Source organism: Vigna umbellata, chromosome 8 (genome assembly GCF_029865625.1).
Source record: "Vigna umbellata cultivar VRB3 chromosome 8, Vumbellata_1.0, whole genome shotgun sequence".
NCBI lineage: Eukaryota > Viridiplantae > Streptophyta > Magnoliopsida > Fabales > Fabaceae > Vigna > Vigna umbellata.
In genome coordinates this window covers 18,271,767-18,282,162 of record NC_142172.1, presented here as the reverse complement: position 1 = coordinate 18,282,162, position 10,396 = coordinate 18,271,767, and the positions used below count along the sequence as shown (strand labels likewise).

At 32.1% G+C, this 10,396-nt stretch overlaps 1 protein-coding gene across 1 annotated transcript; it reads right to left on the bottom strand.

The window, feature by feature from the left end:
- Positions 1-5,673: 5,673 nt before the first annotated feature.
- Positions 5,674-9,132, bottom strand: LOC124837038 (cadherin EGF LAG seven-pass G-type receptor, putative (DUF3527)). The gene is made up of 3 exons (XM_047312320.2): positions 8,923-9,132; positions 6,723-8,451; positions 5,674-6,223 (listed from the first exon to the last, which is right to left on the bottom strand). The coding sequence occupies exons 2-3, from the start codon at positions 8,349-8,351 to the stop codon at positions 6,071-6,073; spliced, it is 1,782 nt and encodes a 593-aa protein (XP_047168276.1). The 5' UTR covers positions 8,352-8,451; positions 8,923-9,132; the 3' UTR covers positions 5,674-6,070.
- Between the last annotated feature and the right edge of the window lie 1,264 nt (positions 9,133-10,396).

The window sequence follows — 10,396 nt, the reverse complement described above, 5'->3', positions numbered from 1 at the left end:
GAGTTGAATTGCTAGTTTAATTTACCTTATAGATTTAGCATTGCATTATAGTATATAATAGGTTTGGTTTTATTGTTGCCAGTTTTGATTGAATGTGAAAATAAAATTGTTTGATGATTAGGTTTATGTACATTGGTTTGGTGAATGAGTGTGAATTGCCAAAACAGGTTCTGCAATATGAACCAAAATATTTCAAAGTGAGTTTAAATCTTTACAGGATGTCTTCCTGAAGTGCAATTGTGACTTTTTCATCCAAATCAATTTGCATTTGTTTATGATTGTGAATTTTGTGTATGTCTTTAGCTCTACTCTTTAATTCCTTTACATTTGTTGAATGATTTGTGTGTTGGTTTTAGTTTAGGTAGTGATCTCATGTTATTTTGAATGTTTCATTTTAAATAAAGTTTTGCTTCTATTAACTATTAGTTTAGGCAGATCATACTAGTTTAGTTTTAGATTCAGTATCTGTTTTAGGTAGTTTAGAATACTAACTTCTTTTATTTCATTTTAGTTCATTTTAATTTTCTTTCTATCTTTTAAACAAATTTTCTTTTTAGTTTCATTTCTTTCAACTATATTTCTTTATCCCCACCTAGTTAGTAGTTTAGATAGTAAATAAATAACACAAGATCTGACTCTACATTTTGAAACTTAACAAACTGAGTCCTTGGATTGATATTCTAGTCATCCCTATACTACATTAGTGGGGACTAGACTTTGTTCTTATATTAGGCGAAAAAAATCAATTTAACAGGGAGGTACTTGCAAAAGACACTCTAACACTAAGTTAGGCGTGTGTTTGAAGAGTTTCTGCTCACAAGTAAATTGTTATCACTATTTGAATAGAGTGTGAGTTTTTCGTAAGTAGAATGTACCTGACTTTTTACTTGGAGATTCGGTTAGTTATTCATTAACGATTTTATCAATATCTCTAATCAGATATCTTTAGTTATTTTAACCGTCTACTGGACTTTTGGCCAAATAATGATTTAAACAGTAATAGCTTAAACGCCGACCCAATTATGGTCCAACATTGATATAGTGGATGAACTGAACGATACTTAGTACTTAGTGTTAACCACTCGGTTTTGAGTTTACACCATACCATTTATATTATATTATGTATTATTAAATTTTATTATAAAAATTTATAAGTTATTTATTTTAAATTTGCAGGGGGTAGTAACTATCCGCGGCGGGTAGTAACTATCCGCGAAATTTACTATCCGCGGGTAACGGATAGCGGATATTTTAATACCCGCTTCTAAACGGGTCAGGTACGGGTAGTATACTACCCGCCTCGCGGGTACCCGTTATCCGCAAAAAAATAAAAAATAAATAATTTATATATTTTTAATTAAATTTAATTAAAAATAAAATAAAATTATAGTTTATTAGTTTAAATTTTATTAAAATTAAATTTTAATTTTAATTTAATTTAATTCATATTATATATATTTGTATTTTTATTTAAATTTTATTTTTAAAATGTATTAAATATTTTTTTTGCGAGTATCCGCGGGTACCCGCGGGTTTTAAAATATTTTTTAAACGGATACCTGACGGGTAACGGATCGGATAGCGGGTACGATTTTATCTGACGGATTGGATTGCGGGTAGGCACTATCCGTATCCGACCCGTTGCCATCCCTGAGAAAAACCTTTGAAAACAAAATCTCTACACCACAGCACCAGCAAGAGGAGCTTCTTAGATATAATAATTATGGCACTATGCAAGAAGTTTGTTTCTCTTAGAAATGAAAAAAAAAAAGAGAAATATCAAACAGATAGTAATTATGAAGACATGCATGCCATAATAATGGCAAATCTTCTGAGCAAAAACCAGATTATAAATTTTGATGTAATAAAAATCTGTAAGTATTGCTAAAGGTGCTTTGATTGTACTGTTATATGTATATTTTTTTTGAAATCATACAAGATTATTTAAAATATTGATTTAAATAGAAATTAGTAATTTTATAATAAAATTTTACTATAAATTTTGTTTTACAAAATATTTTTAAAAAAAATTAAGTTTGAATCACAAAATATAAGTTTATAAAAGTGTTTTTTTTGTTAAGTTAAATAACGTAAAATGTTTTTCTTTTATATTTCTTTTCTGCATATGCTAGCTGGCAATATTAAGTTTTCTTTCATAAACTTGTTTTCATAATTTTATTATTTCCATCTATATAATAAATTATCACTGAAAAATTAAGAGCTGTGTAATTCATATTTATTGGCAAATGCATGTACTAAAAAAATATGCAAAAATTGTTAAAAGAACAAAAATATTCCATATAGCCAAAAATTCCATGTTTCATTCACTGTCACAACACAATGACATATGGGTTCACTGGATTCAATGAAAAGAAAAAATTAAAGATAGAGAAAATCCATGTTATAAAATATGTTTGATATGACTACTAAGACTGTTTTAAATAAGGAGGAAATTTAATAGAATTTCTCCTTTAATTGATGAAATATTTCTTAAGAAAAATATTTCATTTCATTCTATCCAATTAACAATCCTGTTTAAAAGAGAAAATCATGAGAGAAGTGAAATTCTTGGAGAGATCTTCTAGAAAAAGAGAGTATTTGTGTTCCTACTTTCATTATAATCTTTTAATTGGTGTTATTCTTCTTTTCTTCTCCTATTATTTTGCTTTGGCGTAGTGCTTTGGTGTATTCCCAACACTTATCTTTTAATCAATCATCTGCACAATATTATTCTATGGTGTCTCTTTTTCTGATTGAACTTTGTAATGTGTATAATGGAAGATCCATGAAAAATATTTACCTTAATAGTAACAATTTTATTATTAGTGATAATAATTAATAAAAATAAAATAAATAAAAAATGTAAAATAAAATTTAAAATATTGATAATGGAGAAAGCATTCATATTTGAAGTCATAATTAAGGAATCCATTATCACTCCATTGTAAATCCATTATGCAAAAGGTGAATCCATTATGTAAGTGGTGAATCTATTATGTAAGTGGTGAATCCATTATGTAAGTGGTGAAATTAAAATAATAAATAATATTTAAAAAAAAATGATGAATAGTAAAATTTTGGACTATAAATAGCAAGCATGGAGAAGGCTAAAACTTGCACCAAATATTTAGAAAATTTTTGAGAGAAGAGAGTTGGAGGAAATTCTAGTTGCAAAAGGAGAAATTCTAGAAGTTTTCGAGGAACGATTTCTAAGCACGGGATTAAGTCTGGAATTGAGGTAGGGGAGCTAATGCTTCTTATATATGATTTTTATCCATGTTATGATGATGAATATGAGTTATGAACATGTTAAAATTTTGGTAATGGTAGTTATCTATTCACTTGTATAAATTTAGTTTTCATGATTATAATTTTCTTATTTTCGAGTTACTGTGGTAAAACTTTTCTTATAATTATTTGGACCGTTGGATTTAGCTAAACTTTTAATATATTAATCCTAAGACATATTTCTTCACTTTGGCCGTTAGGATTTATAATTAGAAGTCTGTACTTGGAGAGATAAATCCTGCATGTTTGAGTAAATTAATTACCCCTGTAGTTCTGTTACTGAATCCTCTCGGTAAAATATAGATTATGACTAATTTAACCGTTAGATTGAGCCCAAACTTTAGTATGTAGTTCATAAGACATATTAAGTCATCTTGACCGTACCGATTTGTAATTAGATGTCTGTGCTTAGAGGAATTCGTTCCGCATTTTGAGTATAACCGAAAACCACTTAAAATTCTACACCTGAGTTACCTCGATAAAACCTCAATATCTATCTAGTTAACCGTTGGATCAACCTGAAATTTTAATATGTAGTTCCTAACACATAGATAATTACTTTGACCGTTAAGATTTAAAATCGGAGTTACAGATTTAGAGATATTAATTTCGCATCTTCCCAACGATGTAAATATTGCTAATTTCCGGTTTTGGACCATTTATACAAAAATTATGAGTTCTACCTTATTAACCGTTAGATTGAACTAAATATTTTACCACATGATCTAAACATGTTTTTAATTAGTTTGATGGGTTAAGATATTTAATTAATGATATGAGTGAAGAGTAATGTTTTTACGAAATAGTAAATTTATTTGAATTGAGTAAAAATCTTGAATAATTATATTCTTAAATTGTATGTGTAGTTGTATTTTGAAGAGTGGAATGTTTGAAATGCATAGTATGATGTGATTTATGTGTGAAGTATGTGAATGTATGAGATATGTTGGATTCACTGTGATAATATGATGGTATCTAGTTATTCATGTCTTGGGTTAAGTTTCAAAGTGACAGTATGATTCATGAACGTAATTCCATGATCCTCATGGAGAGGATACATGGTGGTGATTTGGGGGTGTATAGAATGATTACATGGTAGCTCAGTTTTTGGGGTCATCCTGAAACTCCAATGGTCTTTCTTCTCATGTAGAGAGGATTGAACCATGTGGTGAGGAGTAGCAGGAGGTCATAGTCTTGGGTGCTTCCATATGATCCAAGGTGAGTGATGACAGATTAACCTCGTGACTGTGGCCGGGCGGTAGTGCCCAAGTTTCATAAGGCGGTAGTGCCGGGCGGTAGTGCCTAAGTTTCATAAAGTCACCACGAGTGCAAGACCCGCCATAGCTCGGTAATCATTCTAGTCCGGACGAGTCGGGGTATAAAGTAACAAGTCTTGTGATGTCATTTTACCATGTGTATCAAAGTAATGGATGAGTATGTATGATGTGATTGTTGTATGATGGTGTGAGTATGTCTGACATAATTATTATATGAGGTTTGCATGCATGTTTTATAAATGATTGGTTGCATGTTAGCTCACCCTACTTGTTTGTGTTTGGGTATGTGCGATGATCGTATAATTCGTTATACGGGAGCAGATGAAGGAATGTCGCCTCACTCAGTGCCAAGGAAGGGAGGAGTAGAAGAACTATAATTAGGACCTTTTTACATGTATAGACTTATATCAACTAGAAAATTTTAAAGGGTGAGATTACGGGATGTTACCGTAATTGTAATGTTAATTATCAAGTGTGACATATTTAGGATGTTACATATAACACATTACATTGATGTTGACATCTACTCAAAGTATCTCATCTCAAATCTCTTTAGTATGAAGCCATCTAATGATAAATGATTTATGGACGGAATGGTGTACATTATAAAAGATATATTATTAGTTTCACACTCATAGATTTATACACATTTTATATTCACTATTTTATCTTCCAATTTCATTTTTTATATACATAAAAATTAACTTTTTCAATAGTCAAAATCCTTCTAAATGTAGGTTATGAAGTGGTCAAATAGAAAACAAAACCTTAACAAAACAATTTTTCTAACAAATGGTCCTATATCACACTCAATAATTCTACATTGCATGAAGTTAAAATTTAAAACAGTTTAAATATTCTTTTTCCTTTTTTACTTTCCAAGTCTATTTTAAATACCCATTTGATTATTCTTCTTTTTTTTTTGTTCGGAATCATTCATGCTATCTCCTTTTCCCATTTGGTCAACTGAGCAAGTAGAAGTTAGGTGACAATGGCAGAGTTAATCACATGCTATAGAGATCCTAATCATAGTAATCTAATTGATGTAATGTGGGTCAACTTGATCAGACACTTTTCAGAAAATTGGAACTACCATATTTGACTAACAGAAATTGAACATTTCTTATGTGCTTCAATTGCTATCTTCAAACAATTATTCATCAGGTTAAGGACTAATTACAATATCCTCTTATCAGCAAATATAACAAATCCAATCACAATACTAGGATTTGCCAAATTTTCTCCATCAAAAAGCTTTTACATTCCACCCCCTTCAGCAAAAAGAACAGGGGAAAAAAATATGGTTACAAGAATTGAGTAAAAAGGACAAAGAGAACTACTTAACTATGACAAACAACAACCATAAACAATGGAATGAAAACCTGATTCATGTGTTCACCTAAATGTTCTCATCAATTGCCTGATATATGCACACCTAGTTAGAGGATGATCATTCTGCTAAATAACCTTAACTTTGTTTTTTCTGTTGTCACAATTCCCATGCATCATTTAGGATGAAGAGTAGGACTCTGCGTGTGAATAATCGCCACTGCTACTGAGAAAGATTGTAGTGCAGACAAGGGTGATTGAAAATGGATGAAATATAATCCATTATGAATATTAACCATCCTCAAGGAGGGGCTGGAATTGCTTGAATCCTGAAATCAGAGGGTCATATGTTCATCTCATTGCATAGAAAAATAACTCTCATTTGTTAACCAAACACTGACAGTACATAGAACATTACAGATGCATGCTGTCTACTTTTATACAAAATAGCAGCAGAACTTTAAGTGTCAAAGACAGATTATGGAATTATCACATCCTAGTTTTGGTGACCTTCAGTCAAATTGAACAATGAACATGGTGATTTCCCTACCTGATCAATTCATACAGTTAAAATATGAAATTTAAGCTTAATTCAATCCTACAAAACGGATTGGAAAGTAAGGATTACATTTATTTATATACTATAAAGTTACAAAGTTACCGTTATCTTTAATTGACGTAGAATCTCCAACACATACAATACACTCCCTACTAATTTTTGTGGAGAATAAAAAATACACATAATGCAAAACCAAATTCTTACAGTTTCCAACTAACATTTTCAGTTCAAAAGAAAACTAATCACAAAAATACAGGATATCAACATACCTGAGTAACTAATTCAATAGACTTGCGTTCTCCTTGCATATCTACATGAGACAGAAGGTTCTCATTGGTAGATCTTCTCTGAAGTACTGTTAGGGGACATCCCTCATCCCAGCCACCACAGTCACAGCACCCACCAGATTTCCATCTATCAATGAGACTGGAGGGACCACTATTTCTTGTTCTAGGTCCTCCATGAAGGCCTGCTGGAATGATGATGCTTGTGCTAGTTAAGGAAGCCCCACATTTTCGATTACAACTTTCAGAAGGAAATGTAGTTTGATTCACACCAAATTTGTTGAGAAATTTCATACCCCAGCCTCCTACTTTGTCCACACTTTTAGAGGGAAGATGGTCTTTGACCACAATGGCAGCCAACTCAAAATTTGGTGGAACATTAGATGCTAATAAATTGTTCTCATCTAGACCACATGATTGTTGATCCAATGCACAACTTTCTCTCACGGTTTTTGATCTACTGAACCTTGAGAGTGTTCTGTGTATAGGTGATGGAGTAGTTCTTAACACTCGTGATGTTTTCTTAGCCATGCCCTTGTTCTTTACGTGAGAATGATTTGAAGTGAACATTTCTCTGTCACAAATTTTACCATCACCAAATAGTATAAACCTTGTCTCCATCACTCTAAAATTTTCAGGGCAGAGGGTGAGACAGGTTGATACATTCATCTTACCAACAAGTTGCAAATTTCCCTCAGGAAACTCGCGGCCCTTCTGGCTTTTCTTGTTCAAGTGAAACAGGTACACATAGTCCAAATCCTCATCATGTGTTGTGTCTACCTTGCTCAATTTGGCTACATATACCTCATTCTGATCGTCTGCAGAAAAAACAAAATAAGGAACACCTTGCTTCCAAGTGCACTGAAGCATTCCTTGAGACACGTTAGAAGCAGCAGAAGACATCATCCAATCAAAGCAAGCAGAGTTATTCTTGGAAGTGCTTCTTTTATTAACTGAAATGGAACCATACTCATGACTTTGCATCATTGGTGTTTCCATTACTTTTCTATGAGAAGAGATACTAAAGCCACTTGGAGAATCCACAAAATCATAGCATATCATATTTTTAGAATCAGTCAAGTTCATGTTGTTCAATTTTTCATTTTTTTCTGAAGCACTAAACTGCTGAAGTAAAGGACTATTCAGTATATTGATCATACTTTTAGTCCCCATTACAGTGCCTAAAGTCCAATTCTCTGCTGCATCAGTACTATCAACTAAACTCTCAGTCATGGAAGCTACAGGCTGTGCTAAGACTAACTGATCCGAACCACCACTTTCTGCTGAAGTCCACAAGTTTCTGATTTCTAAGGATGTGCTCACCGGTTTGTTGTGCTGAGAAGCTTTCAATGCACTATTGTGCACAGATTCCAGACAGCGACGAAGATACATCTCATCTGCACTTGCCAGAAGCTTTGGAATCTTGTAGTGTCCATGAACAAGTAGAAAGAATAAATGCTTTGGGAAAACACTATTTTGTGATTGGATAGTGTTTTCAGACACGGCTTGCTGAGAAATTCTTCTTTTAGCCAACTTTTTTGACTCAGATGCTTCATATAATGAATCTCTTTTACCTTGACACCTTTTGTGAACCCAACTCAGTGTATTTTCCATCTTCTTCCTCTATCACACCACAATATCCCAGTGGCTCAAAAACCCTTTTTTAACCCTAATCTTCCTTCAACTAGAAACTAAGCATTACAAGAATAGCATCCTGAAAAGGAGGGAAAAGAACTGAATAAAAAGGTAGCATCACAAAAGAAAAAGCGTGAAAAACAAAAAATTCAAAAGATACAACTGTTTTTGCACAAGTTATGGCAGCATGGCACACAACTTTCTTACACTTAAAACAAAACATAAAAGAAAAAGAAACAATGGAATATACGCAGTTCATATAAATGCACAAGGTCAAGACAAAGTCCAAGAATTTCCAGAGTAAATTGCACATTGATGAATTTGTAAGGGTACCAAACCAGACAAATGTGCTTGAATGAGTTCATTTAAATGACAGTATCTGTTGTTATACTAAAGACAACACCAATAATCTTGCATTTCACCATCTCAAAACCAGAAAAGGAAGGTCATTCAACATTCTAAAACAGAAGTAAACTGGACAATCAACAACATAAAGATGAAAAAAATAAATAAAAAGGCCAACTTTATATACCATACAAGAAGAACCAACCTCAATCAAAAGCACAGAAAGCAGAAACAAACTGAGGAGAAGTAACTGATTTTCAGACAGCAACACTAAAAAATGGAATGAGAATGAACCCACTTGAGAGGATGGAGAGCAGAAGATTGTGAGTGGTGGGAAAGTGGGAAACAAAATATCAAGACACCAATAACAGATGTGATGATTATAATATAATTTATAGATTTTATGCAGTAGTTTTGTAATCTTTCAAAAAATATGTATATATAAAAAAATGTAACTGTATTGGAAGAGGACATTAGACAGAATTGTAGGTAGAGTTAAGGGACAAAGAGAAAGAAAAAAACTAACTAAACTAAGTAACCCACAGAGTTAAGGTAATGGCATAACATAATGGAGGTACCAACATAGGTTTGGTAAGCCACGTTTGTTGGTTGAAAAATTGTACACTCTTGAGTCTGATCTGAGGAGGGAATAGAGGGAGAAAATTGCACACACACTCCTCAAAATCAGGGTTCTTTCGTGGGACCACTTTCTTTGTAACCATTCCCACATAGGATAAAGAAATTCAGGTACTTTACATGGTTGCATTCTGAAAAAACTATTTTGTACTCTCTGATATACTTGTAATGTAAATAAAATACAAATGCTATCGAGAAAATGTTTGATTAGTAAAAATCTAACAGGTATCTTATTGAGTAAGGATGTTTCTTTCTTTTCTTATTGCTTAATGATTATGATTAACAACATTGTTTAAAGTTTGCACTTACATACCAAGAAAACTTCAATTCCACTCTGTTTCAAATTAACCAACAAATCATTAATTAACGTATATACAAATACTGTGAATTAATAGTTTATTATTAGACCATTATAAATTTTAAGTTTTATATTTTCATGAGATGAAATTTTAAACCTAATTAGAAGATAAGAGCATGTTGTGAGAATTTAGTACATGAATAGATGGATGAGCTGGTGTGCATGATGGGTACATGAGTCCACTAGAGGCCAAAGCAGGTGGCACTTGCAGACTTTCAGCCTTTAAATTGATAATTGTTTTCCCTCTAATTTAATGCATGGACATCATGACATTGAACTTGTTGTTTTCATGGCATGTGAAGGAGAGAGAAAGAGGGATTAGGGTTAGGTTAAGTTGTCCATTGTTCAGATTCTGAGGAACATATATACTTTGGGGAACCTATTGACCCAACTTTTGACCACACCAAAGTCTGCATAATTCTGCAGTTCCACTTCTGCTATATATATGCATCACACATTCTTATTCTTCTTTCCTTCCTCTTTCTTCATTAATTGCTCATTTCATAAATTTCAATCTCAAATACAACATCAAATTCTCCTTTTATTTTATTTGTGATTTTGGATTTTTGTTTCTTTATTTTAAATTGTAATTTTTTCCGTTCTAGAATTTCTCATTTTGGTTCAATCAAATTTTTCATATATTTTTTATGGAATTTTAAATTAGTCTGACTTTACTTATTTTCTT